This window comes from Cervus elaphus, chromosome 5, assembly GCF_910594005.1.
Source record: "Cervus elaphus chromosome 5, mCerEla1.1, whole genome shotgun sequence".
NCBI classification, from domain to species: domain Eukaryota; kingdom Metazoa; phylum Chordata; class Mammalia; order Artiodactyla; family Cervidae; genus Cervus; species Cervus elaphus.
In genome coordinates this window covers 145,560-169,012 of record NC_057819.1, presented here as the reverse complement: position 1 = coordinate 169,012, position 23,453 = coordinate 145,560, and the positions used below count along the sequence as shown (strand labels likewise).

General features: G+C 66.1%; 1 protein-coding gene across 2 annotated transcripts; it reads right to left on the bottom strand.

Annotated features, from left to right (window-relative positions):
• Window positions 1-4,623: 4,623 nt before the first annotated feature.
• Window positions 4,624-22,618, bottom strand: RTN4R (reticulon 4 receptor). Of its 2 annotated transcripts, none has more exons than XM_043900996.1 (2): window positions 22,349-22,618; window positions 4,624-6,310 (listed from the first exon to the last, which is right to left on the bottom strand). In XM_043900996.1, exons 1-2 carry the CDS (start codon window positions 22,368-22,370, stop codon window positions 4,902-4,904), a joined length of 1,431 nt encoding a protein of 476 aa, XP_043756931.1. In that variant the 5' UTR covers window positions 22,371-22,618; the 3' UTR covers window positions 4,624-4,901. The 2 variants fall into 2 exon arrangements, with proteins under 2 accessions (XP_043756931.1, XP_043756930.1); XM_043900995.1 differs by lacking the exon at window positions 22,349-22,618 and adding an exon at window positions 8,834-8,992.
• Window positions 22,619-23,453: the final 835 nt, after the last annotated feature.

Below are 23,453 nucleotides of genomic sequence, written 5' to 3'. Positions count from 1 at the left end.
CGGTGGGTGCCAGGCGCCCCCTCACTTCCCGTAGTTCTCACCTGGGCTCACGTCCTATTTCTGGAGTGCAGCACTGGGTGCTTCTGTGTGGTGGTGTTAATTGGGGTTGGTTTTCACAGACTGCGCCTAATGGGCAGGAGACCTGCAAACGTCATTGGACCCAGTTCACCTGCGTGGGGAGATCGGGGTGGGGACCATCTCACCCCTTGGGTGTGTCTGTTCCCAGCAGACCAGGTGGGTGCCTGGCCGGGTCCCCTGAACAGCCTGGAGGGCTGAGGGTGGGCAAGGCAGCAGCCCCAGCCCGGCCTGGGTTGTCAGGCTGGGGGTCAGGCTTGGCCCAGGACGTGGCCTTGGGGCCGGTTTGTGCCCCTGCCGTTCTGGGGGTCCGGGGCTGGAGGGCCGTGTGTGTCCTGGTGACGCTGACCTGGTGACAGAAGAGCCTTGGGCCCCTTCCCTAGCCCCGGCGGTGAGGCCTGTTTAGGGAAGAGTGGAGAGTGTGTGTGGATGGCGAGCAGGTGGACGGGTCTGTGAAGGGGCCCTCAGCCCTGCCTGGACTGCCGGCAGAGGGGAGACAGGACAGGGACCCTGGGGTGGGAGGGACGGGAGTCAGGAACGGGGGTGGGTGAGAGCCTGGAGGTGGCCAGCTGTGGCTGCAGTTGCTCCTGGGGGGCAGAGGGGCCCCTTGGGTGGCTCAGCCATGAAGTACCCCCTTGGTTCTCAGAGGCGGCACCCCCCCACTCTGCACCGAGCTCCTGAGGCCTGGAGACCCTCCGACTCGGCATAGCAACTGCATCCTGGGAGCCCCTGGCACCCCTGCACCCACCCCACTGTTCGTCTCTGTCCATCATTTTTCACAAATAATTGTGTGCATCATGTGGCCCTTGACCTGGGGTCGCTGGCTTCCAACCCCAGACCCTCCCGGGGGGCTGGCCTTGTTTACCCTGCCCAGCCTTCGTCAACCCCATGGTTCACATCACTGCTTCTCTGTCCCCGGTGGGCCCCCCCACATCCTGGGCCCGCATCGGAGGGGAGGGTCCGCCTCCCCGTCCTCCCTGCCTGAGATGGATACTCTGTCGTGGCCCACAAATCTCTGCACAGCCCTTCGTGATGACAGATCAGAGCCTCCTGCCCGCCGAGTTGTCAGCAGTGGGTTTAATTAGCTCTCCCTGCAGAGCAGGGGCTGGGGCCCCAGGCCTCTCCTGGGGGGGCAGCTGGGCTCGCCCTGGGGGGCTTCCGCAGGCCAGACCACACAGCTGGCCTCCCCTTGCCCGTCCCAGGCAGCCGAAGGGGAGGACGCCCGAAGTCCAGCCTCACCCCTGCCGGCCCCCAGCTCTCAGCCTGGGAAACGCTGGCATGAAGGACCCCAGGCCTCCCACGGGGGCTGCAGGCTGGGCGCCCGTCTGCTTCCTGTTACGTGGCCCAGGGTGCTGTTGGCTGCAGGAAGAAAGGGACGCTTGGTGGGTGCTCTGGCCACGGCCCCAGCAGCCCCGCCGTGGCTGGCACAGCCCGGGAATCCAAATGCAAGCTCTGAAGGCCCAGAAGACAGGCCTGTGGGATAGGGGGGGCATCCACTGGGGGGACGGCTCGCAGATGGTGTGGCCGGAATGGGCCGTCCGCCCTCTGTCGGGGGCTGCAGCTGTCTCAGTGACCCAGGAGTGCCTTTGGTGCTGGCTTGGCCTGGGCCCCCCTCATAGTGGTTCCATGAGCCATAGGGACCCTTAGGTCTGGGCCCTGTGGGTGCCTTCCAGGACCTCCACGACCACCTGGCTGGGGAGGGATCAGCCTGGGGGGATCTCAAAGGGCTTCCTGGTGGAGCGGGTAATGTCAGAATTGAGTGTTGATGTGAACAGAGGGTGCTGGGAGGAGGACCCCATGGCGCTGTGTGTCTGGACACTGGGTGGGCAGTAGTCGGGGAACTACACTCCCCCAGGGTTCCAGCTTGGCCTCGTGGGGAGGGCTGTGTCTGGAATGCTGCTGTCCCCGCCCCACATGACAAGCACAGGCTGGGCCGGGCGTGCAGGGCTCCAGGGTAGCCTCAGGGCGGCGCCTGAGGGCAGAGAGGCTCTGTGGGGGCCAAGGCGGGACTAGGTTACCTTGCCTGTGGAGGGCAGCCACCCTGCAGCACCGGGGCCCAGCTTGCCCGCCAATAAACGCTTTCTTCCCATAAATGCACTCCTGACATGTTCTCGGTCTCCATGGACGTTGGTCCACCATCAGCTGCTGAACGTTCTGCTGCGTCTATTATTTCATAACTAATTCAAGGATTATCCTAATATTTTTTCCAATTACTGTGTGGAGCCCTGGGCACCAGATAGACTGGGGTAGGTGCTCTTGTCTGGGGACCTGGGCCAGCCCTGCAGGCTGGCGGCAGCACATGGTGGTCCCGGGGCCCTTCGGCCCCCAGAGGCCCGCAGCCAGGCCACCCTGTCCTTCCCAGGCCCCGGGGGCCGCCCTGCCCTGACCACTCCGGGTGGGGACAGGAAGGTCTGTGAGCTGCAAGGTACCCGTGCGCCATTGCCCTGTGGCCGGCCTGCCACCCTTGGATGAGGGCCAGGAGCGCCCTGGCAAACCAGCAGCCAGCCTGGGGCAGTGGACACTCACTGCTCTTTTCGTGGCTTGAATCAGCGCCCTGCCTGGCTCCCAGTGTCCAGTGGGCTTGACCCCCGGGGACCCACTGACTGGCGGGGGTCTGGGCTGGGAGAGACACACAGGAGCTGAGCCTGCTGCCCCGGGCCCAGCGCCAGCGGTGATGTCATTGCTTCCTGGGCTGTAAATATCACCCAAACTCACAACTCCCAAATTGTCCTCCAGCCCGGGCCCCTCTCCTGAGCTCAGCCTGCACAGCCCACGCGACACCCCCGCCCAGATGTCTCCTAGGCCTTGACAACGGGGGCTGCTCCTCCGGGCACCCCCGCCTCGGGCACAGGCTGCTCAGCACCAGGGCCGGGAGCCCTGCCCACCGCTGCTTTCTGCTGGGTCCGGCTCAAACATGCCCATCCCTCTTGGGCCCCATCTGACCTGGGCCTGGCCAGACCTGTGTGCCCACCCACGAGTCTCCACTGTGCTCTCAGTGGCCAGATGGGCTTTTTTGGGAAATCAGAACGGGGACAAAGTCTGCAAGACCACACCCCTGTCCCCAGTTCACCTGCTTCACCCTCGGAGGCCTGGCTAGCCCTGTCCCAGTTCCCCGCTCGCTGTGGCCTGGGTTTCTTTGTCCTGGGGGCCGGGAGGAGGACATGGGGCCCCCAGAAGACGGGCTGGGGCTCAGGCAGCAGCAGGAGGAGCATGTGGCCATGGAGGCAGGGCCTCTGGGGGGCTCCTGGCTCCCACCTGAGGGCCAGCTGGTGGGAACAGACACAGTCAGCCTTAGGAGTGCCCCAAGGGCAGACAGGTGCCTCTCAGTGAGAAGCAATGTCCACCCCATCCCAGGAGGTGTGCAAGGTGAGGAGCTCAGGTGCACCTCCAAGCTCTGTGCAAATGGGCATCTGCAGTTTCCTGGCTACCAGGAAGGTGGTGGGAGGACCCAGCCGAGGAGGGGAAGGGGCCGGACGGGAGACAGAGAGCCCCCCTCCACACAGCAGCCCGATTCTGCCCTGGGTCGGGGCAGGGGTGGGGGTCTGAGCCCCGAGCAGGGGCGCGGAGGGGCTGGGTGGGGGAGCAGGGGCTGGTTGCTGAGCACACCCGGTCCACTGCCCCTCCCCCAGGCTCTGAAGCCCCAGCGGCGCCCACGGCCAGCTGGCTCCGCGGCAACGCTAGCCGCACCCCCACCCCCAACCCTAGCGGACTGTGTGTTCCTCCCGCTTAGCCTCCCCAGGCCCCGGCCCCCACCCCCTCAACCCCAGCTGACTGTGGACTGTGTGCTCCTCCCGCTTCGACTCCCCAGGCCCCGCCCCCAGGGGAGGGCGGGGTGGCCACATGGCTTCTCTAGTTCGAGTCCTTATGCCCAGGTTTTGGGAAAACGTGCATGTTGATATTTTTGCCCGTGCTGCGTGTAAGCACACGTGCGCGTGCATATGTGTGCACACATGTGGTCCCTGTGCGTGCACGTGTGTGCAGAATGGTGTGGGCGTGTGGAGCGCAGGCCCAGCTCTGGCTCTGCCGTCAGCACCCAGGCCCAGGGGTGAGGGTGGCACACAGCCTCTGCAGGGCCTCACCGCCCAGGACTCCATCAGGGCCATCCGAGCCTACCTGCAGGGCCCTCTGGGACCCCCCAACCCACACGGGAGCTGGTGGGGGCAGCCAAAGTGACACTGGGAGGCTGGGACTGCTAGGGACTCCATATGAACCCAGAGCAGACGGCCCCACAAAGGCAGCCTTGTCTTGCTGGCCATGGTCTGCGCTGGAGACACCGCTGTTAGAACAGCCAGGAGGGAGGGGGCCAAGGCACACGGGGGTCGGCCTTAAGGCCAGCGTGGCTGGGAGGGGCGGCGGCTGTAGCGCCCCAGGTCCCTGCTGGCACAGTGCTGGGCAGAAAGAGGTCTCGCTGCCCGCCCAGACCTCAGCACCTGCAGCGGACGCCCCCACCTTCCTGGGCCTCCCGGTGCTGTGAAGGGGGCGGGGTGTCACTTCCCAGCTCACCCCCCTCCCCGGCTCACAGGTCCCCCCAGCCTGAGAGGCCACAGCTTACGAAATGAGCTCTTTATTCCACATCGTCCAATATTTTTACACAAGTAAAATAAAATGCATATCTCTCTATACTGCGTTCCGGGCGGGAGGCGGCGTTCTGGAACAAACGCCCCGCCTTGCCCTGTAAACATGACGGGTGGAGTTGGGGAGGGCAGGCGGGTGGGCGGTGGGCGGCGCCGCCAGGGAGGGCGGCAGGCCGGCTGGCTGGTGGCGCGAGGGTACCCGGTATGTACACACACCCAGCTGCTGAGAGAGGCCTTGCGCTCGGGGGCCAGTCAACAGCGCCCGAGCACCGTCCACAGCACCAGCGCCAGAGCCAGGGGGACGAGGCCGCTGGCGAGGCCGGGTGGGGCGCCCGAGCCCTCCACCCCGCCGGCCCCGCCGCCCCCACTGCCCCCACCGCCCGCCTGGCCCAGACGGCAATGGCTGCGCGTGCGGTTCTTGCGGGAACAGCCTGGCCGCCGACGCGGGCCTGTGGTGGGGGACTCAGGGGGCTGGGAGCCCTCAGGCTGCACCGCGGTCAGGGGGGGCTCGGCTGAGCCCGGCAGGGTCCCGAAGGGCGAGTCGTTGATGTGCCGGGGGCCAGAGCGGTTTCCCGGAGCGCCGTCGCCGGGCGGCACTCGTCCCTTGAGAGCATTGCCGGCCGAGGCGGGCCTCCCGGCCTCCAGCACCGAGGCCTTGTCTGCGGCGTCCGGCTGGCAGCACTTGGGCAGCCCTAGAGGCTCCTCGTCGGCAGGCCCGCCGGTCCAGACGGGAGGGGCCGGCCGCGTGGCCACGGCGCAGCCCTCCAGGTCAGTGGCGGCCAAGCGCTTGAGGTCGCGGCCGGCCAGGCGCGCGGGCAGGCTGCAGGGCAGCTCTGACGAGGAGCCGCGGAACTGCTGCAGCCAGGCCCAGAGCGGGCGCGCACGGCAGTCGCACACCCAGGGGTTGTCGTTGAGCCGCAGGTACTGCAGGGAACGCAGAGGCGCCAGGGCCTCCGCCGGCAGCGCGGAGAGGTTGTTGGCAAACAGGTAGAGCGTCATGAGGCGGCCGAGGTCCCGGAAAGCGTGCGGGTGCACACGCGCCACGCGGTTCTGGTGCAGCAGGAGGCGGTCGAGGCTGTGTAGGCCGCGGAAGGCGCGCTCGGGTACACTGGGGATGCGGTTGCCGTGCAGGAAGAGGTGCGTGAGGTTGCCCAGGTCGCTGAAGGCGTCGTCGGGAAGCGCCTGCAGCCCGTTGTCCTGCAGGTAGAGGTACTGCAGGGCGGCCAGGCCGCGGAACAGGCCGGGGCCCAGTTCCCGTAGGCCGCAGCGGTCCAGGTGCAGCGTGTGCAGGCGGCCCAGGCCCCGGAACGTGGCGGGGTCCACGGACCGCAGCTGCGCGTTGTCACTGAGGTCCAGCTGCTCCAGGAGCGCCAGGCCGGAGAAGGCGGCCGCGTCGATGTGGGCCAGCGCGTTCGAGTGCAGCCACAGGATGGTGAGGTTGCGGCAGGCGCGGAAGCCGGCGGCGGGCACGTACGCGATGCGGTTGCCGTGCAGGAAGACTCGCTGGCTGGCGGCCGGGATGTCGGCGGGCACGGCCTGCAGACCCTGCTGCGGGCAGCTGGTGGTCACCTTGGGTTCGTTGTAGCACACGCAGGCGCCTGGGCAGGGCGCCGCCACCCTCCACGCCTGCAGCCACAGCACCCAGGCCAGCAGCTGGCTTCCTGCGGGCAGAGCGGAGGGCGGTGAGTGGGCGGGGCGGGGCCAGGGTTTGCAGGAGGGTTTCCGCCCCTGTGAGTGGGCGGGGCCGGCGAGAGCCGGGCTTGCAGGAGGGGCTCTGCCCCGGTGAGTGGGCGGGACCAGCGAGGACGGGGTTTGCAGGAGGAGCTTTGCCCCGGGACCTCCAGTGCGGGGATCCTTGCTCCACCTGCCATGAGGAAGTTGCTGCACCCCAAAACCCGCCAGCGGTCTCAAGCTCCGCGGGAAATCTTGACTGCCGCCTGGGACTCAAATACATGAGCTGCCACGCCGCAGCCACCACTCGGGGTCCACGGGAAGGCCTCCTGGGATGGACATGCACACCTGTAGATGCCAGAGCACCGGTGGGCCTGCACGCAGTCCTAGCGCCAGCACCTCACAGGCCAGGCGGGGAGAGAAGCCCCTGGCAAACACTGGTACACCAGGTGGGCCCCACTCATGCCGCGAGCCTGGGGCTACAGCTCACGTTTAGGCCTGTCTTCTTACAGCTTCTGCAGCAGCATCACCCACCCCAAGAAGGTCCTCACGGGCTGCAGGAAGGGTGGGGATGTGACCCAGAGCCCCTAGGGAGCATCACCACCTAGGGAGCTGGGAGCTGCAGCCCCTCGGCCTTCAGCCAGGGTCTGGTCCCACAGCCGGACCCAGGAAACTGCCCCACCAGCTCCTGGATCAGGAGCCCTGAGGGCAGGGGCAGGGGCAGGCAGGTCCAGGACTGGGGGCAGGCTTGCTTCCTGGTGAACCTCTGGCCGCCTCCTCCTCTCCGCCTCATTTTCTGCTCCATCTCCTACCTGGGCAAGGAGCTTACTCCAGCCCAGCTGCGCCCAACCCTTATGCCCAGACATTCTCCCAGGGGTTCCACCCCAGCCAGAGGGATGCAGCCCCCCTCTTCCCTCCCCCATCACAGGGCCTCACCCAAGACCTGGAGTGGGTGGGAGAGCGCTCCTGGTTGCTGTCCCCAGGCTGGGCTCACCGGCAGGGCCACACGCCCACCACTGGGCTCCCTGCCTGTCACCTCACCATTAGAGCCTCTGCTTTGAATGCAGAGGTTCTTTCTGCCTCAGGAGTGAGTCTATTAAAATGTGAATCCCCCTGGGAGGGTTATGGCTTATCAGCTAACACTTGAGTTATCAGCTAACACCTTCGTTGACAGCTAACACCTGCATTGACAGCTAACACCTTCCTTGGCAGCTAGCTAAGAGCAGGATTCTGCAGACCTGAGGCCAGCTAAGTGCTGGGGTTGGAGCCGGGAGGGAGAAAGGAGAGGACCATGGGTCAGCTTCCCCTACCCAGAACTGTGACCTTGGGCTCCCGCCCCCTCCTGGGTCCTCTCTGCCTGGGCAAGTGCTGACATCTGCCCCAAGCCCAGAGGCCCAGCAGGCTGGGCGTGTCCACTGGGGCTGGGCCGTTTGTTGGCTGCTGGGGACACGGAAGCCCCAGGCCCACCTCCTGCAAGCCCTGGATGCCCCTACCTGGGCTGGCAGCACACAGGAGGTCACCGGGTGGCATCTCAGCTGGCATCCCCTCCCTACTGTCTCCTTCCAGGCCTCCTTTGGGAGGCAAGGCCCAGTGAAGCCAGCTCTGTGGCCTCCCACTGCTGTTACCGCGGAATGTGCCTGTGCTATAAAAATGGTACTTCCTGTTCCTGAAACCTTGTGGCAGGGGACTCTCTGGGGTGGGGGCCAGGCGGGGGGCAGGCCTTCATCAGGCCAACTCTGGACCTCACCACCACGGCTGGGCCATGCCATCGTGACCAACCCGCCCCATGCCTGCCGACTGAGCTCTGTTACCCTTGCCCCCTGACCCGTGGCTCCCAGGCTGGCAGCCACGGTCCGTGAAGTTGTCTGGGTTGAGGTCAGCTCACCACCAGCACTGGCCGTCTCCATGCGGGGCCTCCAGAGGACCATAGGCCACAGGCCACGTGTCTGGGTCCTGCCAGGAGGCAAGCATCAGGCATACAGACATGGCTCCCTCTCGCCCAGCCGGCGGCTTTTTGGAAACCAACTTCTGAGGGTCAGTCCCTCTGCACGGGCCCTGCTGTCAGCACAGCAGCCGGCAGTGGGCCCGCTCCTCGCCTCAGCCGCGGTAATTGGCTCTGGCCTGGCCCCCTTGGGGCTTGCCCGCTGGTCTCCATGGCAACCCCTCTGCTGAGCAAGCAGAGGGGGCATCTCTTTATGAGATAATCAAGCCCAACTTTGGGTCATGTGTTCATACTCACGGCGGAGGCCCTGGAACACGGGAGCCCCCACCAGGTAGTGGGAGGCCGCCCCTGGCCACGCCCCAGGGCCTGGACCCCACCACTCACCTAATCACTCCCACCTTAGAAGGCATCCCCACCCCCCGTCCCTCAGCCATCCCCAGACTGTCTCCCAGCCCATCCCCTTGTCCCACAATGCTCCCCCCAGCCCCGTCCTTGCTGGCCTCCGCGGTCTGGGCCTCTCAGGCCTCCAGGTCTGCCCCCATCAGACGCCCTTAGGTTGCGCCCTGCTCACCTGCCTCTCCTTTCTTTCTCCTCAATCCTGCCCCAGGCTCCAGCTGGCCACCCACTGCACCGGCCCCACTGGACCCCAGTGGGAGCTGACCTCCTGCACACAAGGTGAGAAAACCGCTCAGCGCGTGGGCCTCATTCACAGAAACCATGGCACGGTGCACCAGGCCCCCTCAGGCCCCTGCAAGCCTCACGACCCGGGTCCCATGCCAGGCCAGCAGGCCCTCTCAGCTTCCTCCAGAGCCAAACCCTCCTGTCCCAGAGCCTCTGCAGAGAATGGCTGGGGTCTTCTCTGGTGCCCTCCCCGCAGAGGGGCACCTCCAGCTTAGGCCAGGTCTGCTCTGGAGCCGTGGTTCCAGCCCCTTGGGCCTGGGAGGTGGGGGCATGGAGACCAGATGCTGTTCAGGGTCTCTCCTCCTGGCTGCTGACAAGGCCAGGAGGCTGGGAGGTGTCAGGCCTGGTGTGACCTCCAAGGCTATCTGCACCAAAGAGATGGCTCAGGGCTGCCAGCCTTGAGGCCCAGAGCCTCCCTGCGGTGATGGGGCGGCCGTGACACCCCCTCTGCAGGCTGTCACGAGGGCCCACCAGTTGGTATACAAAGGCCTGAGTCGGAGTCACGTGAGAACCTGTTTTCTTTTCAGTGTGTGAGCCCACCTTCAGATTAGGAAGCTGAGGCAGTGAGTGGTTAAGCTGCGAGCTGCTGCCACTCAGAGCAGGTCCTGGGGAAACGTGGGCAAAACAAGGAGCCACAGAACGGCCAGGAGGGGCCAGAGGCACCAGCAGTCCCGGCCCAAAGGGCAGCTGGCATGGCCGCAGCCGGAGCGGGCCAGACTTGGAGGTGTGGCAGCTGGCCTTAGGTCCTGGAGCCTGGGGTCGGCTGTCTGTGGTGGGCTCCGGCAGCATCCGCCCAAGACCCTCTCGAGCACTGAGAACATCCCACAGAGGGTCACGTCACCAACCGTGGTTACAAGGCAGAACAGGGGGCCGCAGCCAGCTCGGCCAGGCCAGAAATAGCTCAGGTGGGGGTGGCGTCCACGCGCAAGGGTCGCGGCTCCCCAGCGTGGCTGCACGCGTCCCACCCCTGCCGGCCCCCCCCGCGACGGGCTCACCGCCGCCCCCGACGCCCATCTGTCCCCCTCGGTCATCCTCACCGCCTACCTTCCGGCCGGCCGGCAGGCACAGACATGCGCAGCGCAGCACACGTGGCTGGGCCGTTTCGGGCCCCTTGCCTGGCTCAGGGGTGGGCGGCGGGGGTGCATGGGCTGGCCCGATCCCTAGCGGGCAAGGTGACCCACCATGGCAGGAGGGTGCTGGACACGGGGCTGAGCGGTTCCAAACACCAGGCCAAGCAGTGGGGGAGACAGGCCCGCTGTGGGCAGAGCCTGTGACGGGCAGACCTGGGGTGAGCGGGCCTGGCAGTCTCCAGGGCACTAACGTGTTGCCCGTTTTACAGGTGATCTGGGGGTGGTGGGTGGGGCACCCGCTCACAGCCCAGGAACTGGCAGGCGTCCCAGTCTCGGGGGTCTGGGCACTGAAAGGCCTGCCTGAGCTGCAGCGAGCCAAAGCTCCCACCACGGCCTCAGCCAGCAGCCCCGCCTCAAGCCCCAGATTTCCAGCCAACGCGGCACCTGGGAGGCAGTTACACAGAGGGTGACAGGTAGGGGCCTGGCCGCATGGAACCGGGAGGCCTAGGTGCAGAGTGCATGCTGCCTGACCTGTCACCCCACCACACAGCGTCTGGGGGCTGCCGGGGCCACGGAGCCCAGCTGGCCGCAGGCAGACATCGAGGGAGGCGCACTGAAGCCAACCGCCAAGTGAGGATACAAGAGCACCCTCTGACGGGCAGGATGCGGGGTGCACGGGCTTGGGACCCCGCCCTGTCCAGGCACATGCTCTTCCATGGCGCCCACCTCCCCGGCCCTGACCCCGGGGCCCCACAGGGCGGGGGGAAGGGGAGGCACTGATGACAGGCAGCGGAAGCCTGGTCCAGCCCCAGGACCGCTCGAGTAGGCCATGCCCGACTCCCAGCAGGGACTCAGCAGGCACTTCCTCCTCCCACCACGCACACCATCAGGCCCGCAGCAAACACTGGCTGCCTAATTACCTGGGGATCTCTGTCCGCACGACTGGCTCGTCAGGGTCCTGTGCTAATGCAAGGCAGTGGCCAGTGTTGGCTCGCGTCCCCAGAGGATGCTAATGAGAAACTGGCTGCTGGCTGACATGCCCCTGCCCCGGGGGGCTCAGAGACGGGGCGTGCCCCACACCAGGGCCTGAGACCTGCTGCCACACAGCTACTACCAGGCCCACCAGCCTGCCGTGATGCCATCCACTGCCCTCTCCTGTCCCGGACCAAATGCCGAGACTGGCAGGGCCAACAGGGCTGGCTCCCAACCTCCCCTGTCCTCCCAGGACCTTGCCTCTGTGGCCAGCTCGAAGCTGACTATTTCCATGAAGTCCTATTGGCCGCCTTCAGCAAGGCCACTGCAGTGCGGGAGCCCATGCCCGGGGCCCACACTTTGGGCGTGCACCGTGGGCACGCACACACACACACACACACACCCTCTCTCGATGTGTGCTACTGGGGCCTGGGTGATCCGGACTCAGAGGCAAGCCCACTGGATGGCCCTGGGGCTGCTGTGACGAGGTGACACGGGCAGATGTGGGAGCCCCAGGGCCGGGCCAAGGGGTCGGCTGGCCTTGGTGGCAGAAGCTGATGGGCCATCATGTCAGCGGCTCCCAAGCCCTCGGCCCTTGTTGGCATTGGTGATGAGGCCAGCGGCGGCGTCTGCAGAGCGGGACTTACTCGGCTCTGAAAAGACAACACTGGGCTCTGGAGGCCCTGGACTGCTCACCCTGGGGATCAGCCTGTCCTGGCTCTAGACCACTGTGGGCACCGCTGACCCGAGGGGAAGCCTGCTTCTGCTGCCCAGGAGGGCCAAGTCCTCCCAAATGCTCCCGACCGGGGTTGTTTGTGCCCCGACTCGGGCTTACCCTGGGCGGGGTGCTTGGGGGCTTTGAAACTGAGCGGCAGCGCTTGGGTGGGACAGCAACCAGCAAGGGAGATGGTGGGGAGAAGCAGCAAGGCCCACGGAGCACCCCGGCTAGAGGCAAGTGGGGGGCCCGGACCCTCATCCCGAGATGCTGCCACCGGCCAAGGCCATTGCCTTCGGGTGGCTGTGTGTCCACGGGAGGCTCCAGGGAGGCCTGCTGGCAAGGAGGCCCTGCGCGCCATGGCATCTCCCCTTTCCTGACCAAGGTGCCCCACTTTTATTATTTGTCCTTAAATGGGAAGATCTGTCAGCCAGGGCCTGGATCCTGACGTTGGAGGAAGTACGTCAAACCCGACTCTCTGTCCCCTCCTCCCACCAAGTGGATGGCACGGTGCTGGTGGGCCAGCAAGTGCCCCACTCTCCGTGTGACCCGGCCCTGAGCCCCGGAGGAGGAGAGACCCCACCCCCCACCCCAGCACAGGGCAGACGGGAGGCAGCCCCGAGCACTCCAGCATCGGGGACTTAGGTTGTGCAGGGCTTTCGTGGCCAAGCTTGGCTCCCAGGGAGGACCTGTCCGTCCACCCTGGCACCCTAGCTTCACATGCACCCAGCACCAGTGGGCCTCCTGGGAACACCCAAGGCACTGACACCCCTCACTCCTGGGGGCTAAGATACATGCCCCCAGTGCAGCGAGGAGATGACCGTCAACCCCACGCCTCAGACGTGGGCACAGAGCCTGATGGAGGGGCAGTGACCACGGGGAGCCAGCAGGATGCTAACTGCCGGGGCACACCAGGTGACCGGGCACAGCGTCCAAGACCCCTGCCTGCCACACCAGGTGACCAGGGCAGGCCCTGAGCCCCAAAGGACCCAGAGAGCTGGGCAGGGAAGCAGCCCCTGCAGTGGGTGAGCCGCTGAGCCCCCCTCCCAGTGCAGGCTCTGGGCTCCCTGACCCCCCGAGTGCTGCCTCCTCAGCTCAAGCGTCCCACTCCGTAGGCTGCCTGAGGTGGACCCCAAGGTCTGGTAGCCCTGGTCTCTGCCGTGGCCTCTGGGACATGCAGAGTGGCTCCTGCCTGATCACCCACACCCGCCAGTCGACAGGCCCCTCTCTCAACAGAGCACCCCACCCACCTCCATGCCTCCCCAGTAAACATTACCAGAAAACCAGGTGTCTAGAAGAGGTGCCAATGCTGACAAAAGTGGAAATGATTCTAGAGGAAGCAAAAACTGTGCAGTGAGTAGATAAAAACTAGGGAAATCCAACCAGTGTCCTCATAGGGACAGAAGAGGATATAAAACAAGAACAGGGTGCTATGAAAAAAGAGCCATCAGGAAACAAGAACAATCCTGGGAGCTAAAGATAGACCTACTAAAATTACCAAAAATCAATAGAAAGTTTGGCAAACAAGATCAAGGAAGTCTTCTAGAAAGAAGAACAACAACAAAAAAACAGAAGAGAAAAAGATGAACACAGAGCCAGCACCTGTCTTAGGAAACTCCAGAAAGAAAAACAGAAGATAAAAGGAGAAAGTTATCTGAGAAATACTACTTGAGAACCTCCCAGAGCTGAAGACCCCCTCGGGCGAGTGCCTGGCACAACGTGGGACATTCGTGGTACGACCTCAGGCCTCAGGGTCAGGAGAGGAACCGCAACACGGCCACAGACTCACTTTGAAGTGGGCCATGCAGCTTAGACCTGCTGACATTCGAGGGCTCACAGACTGGTTCTTCACCGGGCCTTTCTTAGACAGTGGAATGTGCTTCAGCTAAAACTGGACGTGAACCCAGAAAGAGGGAAACATGAACCCCAAGAAAGACTGGGTGGTGAAGGGCAGTCAGGGGCAGCTGGGAAGGGACGGCTGTATGCCCGGCCCAGGAGGGGATGGCAAGGTGAAGGCCTGGAGGGAGATATTCCCCCCACCCTGGGGAGAAACCAGACCACCAGCAGAGTGCCTGCCGTGGAGCAGAGTAGGCCCCAGAGGGTGGCACCTGGGACAAGGGCAAAAGACAAAGTCAGCTGTAAACTCCAGGAAAAACAAAGGGCCATGCCAGAGCGAGGGGTCACCCCCTGTGGCCATGCGGTGATGAGCATCTGTGTGACCCGGGTTAGGAAACACTGGTTATGCATTCAACTGGCAGCCTCACTGGCGAGTGTGCTGGAGAAGGGGGGCTGGGGTCGGAGCCACGGACACGTGGGGGTAACCATCTGGAAGAACGGGGCACGCGGCAGCAGCAGGTGGGCTGGAGGAGGACTGCGCACCACAGCCCCGGGACCAGCCTCCCAGGGCCCGGCGCAGGCTTTAACTTTGAGCAAGACGCGGCCGACCACAGTGCTATCTTTTTAAAAAGACTGCAGGCTTGGCAGTGAAACCTCAGAAACAGAGATAAATAAAAAGAAGAAAATAAAGTGTCTCTGCCAGAAGGTGAAGAGGAACGTGGGTTAGCGGCAGCGTCTCCAAGGTGCGGGGCGGGGGAGAAACTGGGACTGACGCTCCCTAAGCCTCCGGCGCGGCGGGCGGCTGGCTGCTCTTCAGCTGCTGCTCGGCCAAGGGTGGCCAAGGACGCCCCCGGTCTCTAGGGAGCATCGGGCGCTCGGCTCCGAGGCCTCGGAAATCCAGGCTCTCAGAGGGATGGCTTCTAGCCTGAAGACCATCCGTGTGCCGGGCCTCTCAGAGTCCCCTGCCCTGGGTGCTCCCGGGTCACAGATCTGACCCCCTGACCCCAGACTGGGGACCCTCAGGAGCAGGGGAGCCAGGGGGAAAAACCCCCGGGGCCTCGGGGTGGGGGGTCCGTTGACCTTGGCAGAGCGCGGACAGGCCTTCCTCCTGCCTCTACGTGAGCCCCAGTCGCGTGCCTGCATCCAAACGCCTGGCGTGTGGGAGGGGTGGGTGACGTGAATAAGTAATTGCTCCTTTATTGACGAGTGATAAATTATTCCTATATGATTGTGTGATAACTCTGCCTTATTTGAAATCAATTTGGGATGGAGCTCGTTGGCGGCTTCTCACCAGTGAGGGTGGGAGCATCGGGCGCCGCTGCTCATGGAGAAGCAGGTCAAGGCGCTTCGGCCGCTGTGCCAGGCGCCCCGGGGTGGGGCCGGTAGGCTGGCCTGGTTTCCTGAGCACCCGCCCCCGGGACAGGCGCCCCACTGGGCCTCCGCCACCTGCCTCCCAGGCCCAGAAGTGCCTGAGGCCGAGGGGCTGGGGAGCAGCCCCGGGAGGCCCTGGGCGTTGCTGGGGACGCCCTGCAGCTGGGCACCCGGGGGCCACCTGCACATCACACCACTTGGCCCTGCTGAGGCCCTGCCTCTCGCCCACCCGGCTCCCAGCCGGCTTCCCTGCCTCCGGCCGGGCCCTCCGCGCTCTGCCCAGCCTGACACACATGTTTGCCTTTTCCCCCAAATTTTTCCTAATTTATTTCATGTCCTCTCTCCCTGCTCAGCCTGGGGACTCCGGCGACCTCGGCTTCTCAGACCCAGGTTTGTCGTCTGTGAGTGGGGGGGTGGAGGCTGTGAGCCCGACAGACCCCCGTGGGTGGGGGCCCTTCACCCCCCCTCCACGGTCACCTCGACGGTCTCTTCGCTTGTTTCTGCCCCGCCCCCAACCCCGGGCCGCAGGCGCGAACAGGGCAAGTCAGACATGTTTTCCGTTGGTCCATCTGGGCTCATGTGCCCACACTGGACGGGGTGGCTGCCCAGGAGGAGGTGCAGGGGAGGCTGTCCTGACAGCGGGAGCCCCTCAAGGGCCCCGCCCGGTGGCCCACCCTCCGCAGACTCATCCCCTCAGCCGAAGAGCGCAGATAGCCAGACCTGGCAACATGGGGACAGTGGCCCCTGCCCCCACGTCCGAGCTGCCCGCTTGGCAGGAAACAGGTCGCAGAGGTCGGATGGGGAGCCTCCCCGATTCCCAGCGCCCACCAGGCCCGGTGCTGAAGGGTGGGCTCCGGAGAGGCACTGACCCCCCCGGCCGCCCCGCCCGCCGCCCCAGGAGCAGGTGACGAGTGCGGTCCCTAGGGCCACCATCTGTCTCAGCTGTGACGGGCCCTCTCGGTGACGTCGGGGAGGGATGCAGCAGGAACGTCTCTATGGGGAGAGCTTTTCTTTTGCTGATTCTCGCACAGGAAGCCAGATGCTTGTCACACCTGTCCCTGTGTCAGCCTCTGCATGGCAGAAACCGGGGCTGAGGCCGAGAGATGACATGTGGCCTGGATCTGGCCAGGGGCCCTGTGCCCACCAGTGGGAGCTCGGAGCTCGCCACCCCCGCCCCCACGGCCCTGTCCGTCCAGCTCGTGCTCCCCGCACCCCTCCCTGCACCCCTCTTGGCCCCCCTACTCATCTGACCCCCCGACCCTGCCCTCCTGAGCCAGGAGTCCCCGGTCCTGGGCCAGAATGGGGGCCCGGTGTGGCCTCATCAGGGGCCCAGTGGGGCCCAGGCCTCAGGCTCGTCACCAGCCTACCAGCTCCCACACCAGCTCCTCTGGGGACCCTCATGGGCTTTCGGGCATCTCCCCAGGACCCGAGGGCCTGAATATGTCACAGGAATCTCAAGGTCCCTGCGGCCCTGCATGGGACACCTGCCGGGGATGCAGCTGGAAGCCAGCCGCCCTCAGGGACCTGTCGGGGGTCCCCCTGCCCCTCACATCGTGTGAAGTGTGGGGCACAGCTCACCCTGCCAGCAGGGCTGAGGAGGGTGCTCCCCAAGTCTGGCCTCAGCTGCTAGGCCAAACCGACCGTCCCGAGGGGAGGCTGCCATGCGGCAGGTGGGCAGGTGGGTGGGGGCCCAGACGGGGCATATGGGTGGGGGGACCCCACAATCTAGCCTGAGCGCCGCCCGATGTTCTCGGGGCAGGGCAGGACGGGGGGGTCTCAGGCAGCGCCATCACAGTCTCTATTCCCATAGCATGGCCCAGCGCAGGGCAGGGGGTTCCCAGCTGAGCAGAAAGGGGCCCCAAGAGCTGGGACAGTCCAGCCCCCAGTGGGGCCCTGGGCAGCAGTCTCCACTGACTCCCTTAGAAACCTGGAGTTTCTAAGGAGTGGCAGGGAGGCCCAGAGAGCGAGGGGCCTGCCGGGGCACGGCTGGCCTGGGCCAAAGCCCATGCTCTCCATGCAGTCCCCCTCGGCCCTTGAGGAGAGCACTGCCCATGGGTGGTCACCCTCTGCAGACCTGTACCCTTTATTTGGGGCCACCTTGGGCACCCAGCCCATGCCCGACAGCCACTGGCCCCAAAGACCACCGGTGCCCGGGGCCCTGGATGCTGACTCAGGGCACTGCTGAGGCCATGCCACCGTTCCTGCACCCACCCCAGCCTGTGCCCCAACACCAGCCCTGGTCTGAACTTGAAGATGTGGACGGTGGGGAGGCAGGTGTGTGAGTGCCAGATGCTGGGACTCGGGAGCTGGAGTGGAAGAGACTTTCCCGAACAAGACCCCCAGAGCAGGCCTCGTCGTGGGGGGCGGGGCTGGGGGAGGACACGGGAGAGTTCAGGGAAGGAGGGACCTGGCTGGCAGCGTGTTTAGGACAGCGTCTCAGAGCCTGAAAGGAAGATGAGATGGTGGCGAGGATACGTGGGCATCCGTGGCCACGGGCCCAGGAGTGGGATGGTCTGCAGCAGACCCCCAAGGAGGGATACAGGGGGCGGGCGGGGAGGGGTCCGGTTTGACACTGGACTTGCCCTTGGGGAAGGGTAGCGGGAGGTGGCCAGGACGCTGGGCCTTGGGCCCGGATGTAGGGGTGGAGGGATGCGTGGTACAGGGCAATGACCACCAGACAGACTGAAGCTGGGGAGCCCGAAACCCCCAGGGAGGCACGTGGAGGGAAACAGGTGCGGAGCTGCCAGGGGTGGCAGCCCAGGGGCCCGAGATCCCCCTCATGTGCACACGCCTGGCACACAGCCTGGAAGCAGCGGACATTTGTTAACCAACCCCCTGAGAGCTGCAGCCCAGACGGCACTCCGTGGCAGGCCAGGCTGAGGCCTCAGAGCTGGCCCTGCCCGGCCGGCCTGGAGGCCAGCAGGTCCAGGGGCTGCAGACTGCCCACTGGCCTCAAGCCCCACCCTACCCCGTGGCTGCAAGTCCTCTCTGTGTGTGCTGAGCACCTACTCTCTGCCTGGAGCAGCCACAGGACGCCATGAGCCAGCCCCCTGCCCCCACTGGCCTCGCACACACCCCAGCACCCCACACACCTCCCACTCAGGGCATTTTCCCACCCATGAAGGCATCGGGCCGGGTGTTGGCCGCATGGGTCACGGACGAGGCCTCTGGTGACCAGGAGAGGGTGCTGCTGCCCAAGGTCACACAGCAGGCTGGTCCTGCCTGGGCTGATCCAACGGCTGCCAGACTTCAGGCCGAGGAGAATTCTGGCAGGTCCCCGAGCCTGTCCCATCTGGGCTCTGGTGGGAGGTAAATAAAGGCACCATCTCAGCAAAGTTGCAAGGGTTGGGACAGAACAGGGACACTGTGCTGGGACCAAGCAGTTGAGGGGCAATCTGAGAGGGCTCCCTGGAGGAGGTGAGGGACCCAGGGCCCTGCCATGGCCCGAGTCCCTCAGTACCCAACCCCTTTCCTCGATGGGCCCCTCACCCATCAGCTTCAGCCTCAGCCTGACATTTCCCGTGACATTTGCTGCAAAGAAATAGAGCCATAAACCCAAAGGTTAAATTTGCACATTGCCTTGCTGCCAGGAGAGCACAGTCCCTCCGCCCACCAGGTGTGTGGCTGCAGGGCTTGTGTGGGATGGCCTCCCCTCCCTGGGGCCCCCCTCCCAGCCCTTCCATTGGATCTCAGCCACCGGTTCCCAAAGCGGGCTCCTGGGCACCACAGGCCCTGAGTGTGCTACACAGGGTGCCCATCAGAGGGGCTCTGCCCATCCGACGCCCTGCAGTAAAGAAGCTCCGTCAGCACCTCCTACCCAGCCAGTCCCAAACCCGCCTGACCGCGAAACGCTCCTCCAGTCCCCCCAACACTCCGTGGAACCAAGATCCCCTGGAGCCTGTTCTGTGATGGCGTTGGGCCAAGGAGCACCCTCCCCCCTCGGGGGCACCAGGCAGCTGCCTGAACAAAGCTGAGTCAGCTAAGGAAACCCCGCTTCCTGTCCCGGGCTCCCCTTGTCAGCATGGGCCTAGCTCCACATGCCAGGGCCCAGCTGGGGCTCGCCACGTGCCCGGTGTGAGTGCGGCCACCCGGCTCCTTCAGCTCCACCTCTGGGTTAGGGTGGGTAGGGGAGAGGCCGGCCCATGGCGCCCGGGGCACCAGGGCTGGACCAGGGTGTGGCCAGCAGGCCGGGCGTGAGAGGCCCTCGGAGCCCGGCTCCGGGCAGGTGGGCGGGGCGGGGCCAGGCCCCGCCTCCTCTGGGGGGGGGCGGTGGCACACGGCCACACCCCCGGGCCCCTGCATGGTGTCTGCACCTGGTCTCCGTGTCCTGCTGCACAAGCGGCGGCGGTGAGAGACCAAGGCCGCTTAGGACACACAACTGAAGGCAGGTCCTCGGAAAGGGCTTCACCCTCACCCGCACACCGGGACACACAGGAGCGGGTCCCATCGTGCGCAGAGTTTAAGATACAGCGACCAAGGAAGAAACTGCAGCAGAAGACGCCCGGCCAGGCCCACAGGCTCCAGCGATGGCGGAGATGCAGGCTGTGGGTGCCGCCCGCCCTCCGGCCTGGGCGGACGCTTCCAGCTCCGTGGTCACCTGTCCTTCAAAAGCGTTCAGTCCTAGCAGCTCAAGACGGGCAAGGGCCACGGCGCTCAGCTGCCAGGCTCAGAGGGCGTCTGACGCCAGGAGAGCCAGGGAGCCAGTGAGGGACCACCCAGGGGCAAAGGCGGGGCCTGGGGACCGGCCGCTGGGAGGGGAGGAGCGGGTGGGCCTGGGGGTCGGAGGTCAGGGCACACAGACGGTGCAGAGCCAAGAGCAGTCAGGAAGGCCAGGACGGGGCCGGGGGTGGGGGAGCCACTCACACCTACCCCCGACTCCCAGAGACACTCCTAGTCTCCCCTCCAGCTCCTGACCCCCTGTGCACACACAGACTGAGGCTCTGTGGGGACTTTCTGGCTACAGGCCCAGGAGAGCAGGAAAACGGCCCTCCCCCGGGGGGGCTTCCCCCTGCCTCCTGGAGCCCCAGCATGTTTCCCACAGACCCCCCACAAGACCTCCTGATGGTTGAGACTCCTGGCCCAGGCTTGCCTGCCCCACCTCTCCTCCACGACCACACGGAGAGCCAGCCCTGACCGTGGGCCCCCAGCTGGCACTGGTCGTCATGTCAGAAAGCCAAGGCTCGGGGTTCAGCAGCCCGGCGTGGGGGACACACATGGCTACGTCCCCCTCCTGCAGCGCCCTTTCTTCCTTCTGCCCCCACCTGCCCCTCCCTTCTCCAGCTCCCCAGGGATCTCCATGGGCCTTTGTTCCCCATCTTAGTGGGGAGCGTCCTGCTGGCAGTGCAAGGTTCCAGGAGGACTTCCCTGTGTGGAACTGCAGACCAGCGCGGGGTGGTGGTGTTCTCAGTAGGCTGCAGGCAGAAGCACCTGGGCCAGCACTCCGTGGGGGCCTCACCCTTTACATGTCCCCAGCTACTCCTGAGGGAGGCCTGATCACTGACCCATGTCCCCAGTGAGGTGAATCACACACCCAAGGTCACACCATGGCCAGTGGCGGAGCTGGGACCACATCCGGGCCTGATTCTCCTGCCATTCCACACCCAGGAACTGGGGTCTGTGAGTAGCCTCCTGCCTCATGCGGGCGCTGGTTCCTCCCTCACCTCCAGTGGAGCAGGAGTGGGGAGGGTACCCACTTTACAGATAGGAAGACTGAGGCTGAGAAAAGGAGCAGCCAGTCCCCACTGCCTGCCCCATCACGGGACCCACCCCACAGCCTATAGGGACGAGCTGCTTGTCCTCATTCTATAGACAAAGACACTGTTGGAGGGGGCCAGGTGGTGTGGCCCCACTTCTCTGAGCCCTGGCCTGGGGTCCTGCTCACCACGGTGAGAGCGGAAAACCTACACCCTTACCTCAGTCCTCCAGTCTAGCAGCTGAGGAAGGTGACCCACCACAGAACCCTTCACCCAGAGGATTCTCGCTGTGGAGACCACCAGCCACTGGGGACAGAGCCTTCATGAGGTCACCCTGGGTCAGCTGTGGGGTGGGCACATGCTTACCCTGAGCTGGACCAAGTGGCAGACTCCGGGGTGTGCCAGGGGCTGGCCTGTGTGTCACAGCACTGAGGCACTGACCTCGAGGTGTGAAGTGGGCCTTCCCCGCCCAGGTGGGTCCCAGCCTCCATCAGCCAGTTCTGCCCCAGCCTGGGGGGAGGGGGGCAATCAGACAGCTCTTTGGCCTCAAGCCCAGGGCTGGGCACTGAACTAGCCCCCAGCACACGGTTCCCGGGGCTCTGCTACAGATCCGGGTCGGGGGAAGCCGGCCATGGCCTGCCTGGGCACACAGGGCACCTGTGCCGGGAGTGGAAGAGACAGACGCCCGCTGTGCTCGCAGGAACACGCGGTCATGCGAACAGAGACACACGTGCAGACGCACATGGAGTCCAGGCCGCACAGGCTCCGCGGCTGGGCCCCGAGGCTCCCTGGACGCGGGCGGCTCCTCCAGTCCTTTCCCCCCCGCTGAGTTCCCGCTGCCCGGCCTCCCGGCCAGGACACGTGCTCCTGTGCGCCCAGCGTGCTCCCACTGAGGCGACCACAGCGCGCGTGCTATATGCACGCGTGGCCGTGGGCGTGCGGGCGGGGGCGGATGTGCACCACAGCGTGTGCGCGTCTACGCGGGGCAGCCTGGCACGCGTGTGCACATGCGTGTGCAAGTGTGCAGCCTTGTGGACATGAGCACGTGCACAGAAACGTGTGCAGCCTGCGGCACCACGGACACGAAGGTGGGGGAGACCAGGGGCGCACCCTCCAGGCAACGCATGCCCCACCCGCCCCCAGCCCTTCACACCAGGTAGAGGGGAAGGGTCCCGCGGGAGCCGCCAGGGAGGGGGCGCTCGAGTCCCTTCACGTCCCCTGCCCCTCCGCGCAGCCCTCAGGGGCCCTCAGGTTGCGGATGGGGGGTGCTTGCATGCACCTCTTCTCGCCCGCCCCCTAGGGGGGGACAGCTCTGGGTCAGCCCCGCCCCCCGCGCCCTCTACTGTCGTCGACGCCCCCATCATCCCGCTGCGTCTGACCCCAGAAAAACCAGAGGTCCTGAGCCGAGTCCGCGGGGCGCGAGGAGGGAGGCGGCTGGACACTCCCGCCCCTGCTGGGTGCCCGCGTTTCTGCAGACCTGCTCGTTAACCCCTTCGCGGCCGGGCGCTCCGAAGCGGGACCCCACCCTTTCCGACAGCAGCCCCCAACCCTGGCCCCGCCGCCGGCCCCGTCGCCGCCGCCAACTTTCCCGGCAAGCGGCAACTTTTCCTGCCGCCGCGGGCTCCGCCCTCCCGGGGCCGGGCGGCACTGCGGTGACCCTCCGCAGCACCCGGCAGCCCGGGCGCGCCCCGCGGCTCGGGGAGGGGCGCCCGGATCCCGCGCGCGGCCGGCCCGGGCGCGGCACTCACCTCTGGCGGACGCCCTCTTCATCGTAGGGGTCGGGCGGGGCGCGTCGGGAACCGAAAGTCGCTCCGGGGCCGGCGCCCGTCCGCCCGCGGCCGGGTCCGCATCCAGGCGCCGCCGCTCCGGCCAGGCCCCGGCCCGGCCGCGGGACGAGGCTGCGCGCTCCGCCCGGTCGGCTGGGCTGCGGGCGGCGGCGCGGAGGCGAGGGCGGCGGGCCGGGAGCCGATGAATGTTTTATGGGATCATGTGGTTTGACGCGCGAGCGCTCCGCCGGGTCCCCGCCGGCCGGGCCGGGCGGGGCGGGCCGGGGGCGGGCCGGGGCGGGGCCTGGCGGCGGGCGGGGCGCCCACCTGCGCGCGCCGGGCCGGGCCGGGCCGGGCCGGGCCCGCGGGAGGGGCGTGGGCCGGGGACGCGGGCTGGGCGGCAGGGAGGCGCTCGGCCCGCCCGGTGCAGCGGCGCCGCGCGGCCCGGACAAAGGCGGCGCGTTTCTGAAGAGGCGGCGGCCCCTGCAGGCGGTCGCGGGGATGGCGGCCCGGCTGAGCCGGCTGGGGGTTAGGGTCGAGGGCGTGGCGGCCCGAGCTTGGGGCGTTTGGGGTTCTCCGAGCGCCTAGCTGCCCTGCAGGGCTTTGTCCGCAGGCCGGGGAACACGGGGTGCGCCTCGGCGTGGCCGACGCCCTTCCTCGCTTCAATAAACCCCGGAGGCCCACCCCCTCCGCCAGCAGCCCTTTGCTGGGGGAGCCTTGCTCCATTTTTCAGTTGTAAAACAGACTCAAGCTTCGCCGAAGTCCTAGGGCCCCACCTGTCTTTGTGACTCAGGGAGGGGGCTCAGGCTCAGGCCTGCCCCTACCTCCACAGGTGTCTCCGCCCCCCCCCCCCCATCCCCTCCCATGGACGTCCTTTCCCGCCCAGGAGCTCCTCTTCAGAGCCTACTTGCTTGGTGCCCCCCAACCCTGCACAGAGTCAGGCTAGACTCTAGGGCCAGAGAACCCAGTGATGCACTCTCACACTCCGGGGTCACCTGCACAGCTGTCCCGCCTTCCTCTGTTGGGGGGAGCTCTCCTGAGTCTTCAGCCAGCCCCCCCGGGTTAGCATCCCTGCAGGCTGCCCTAG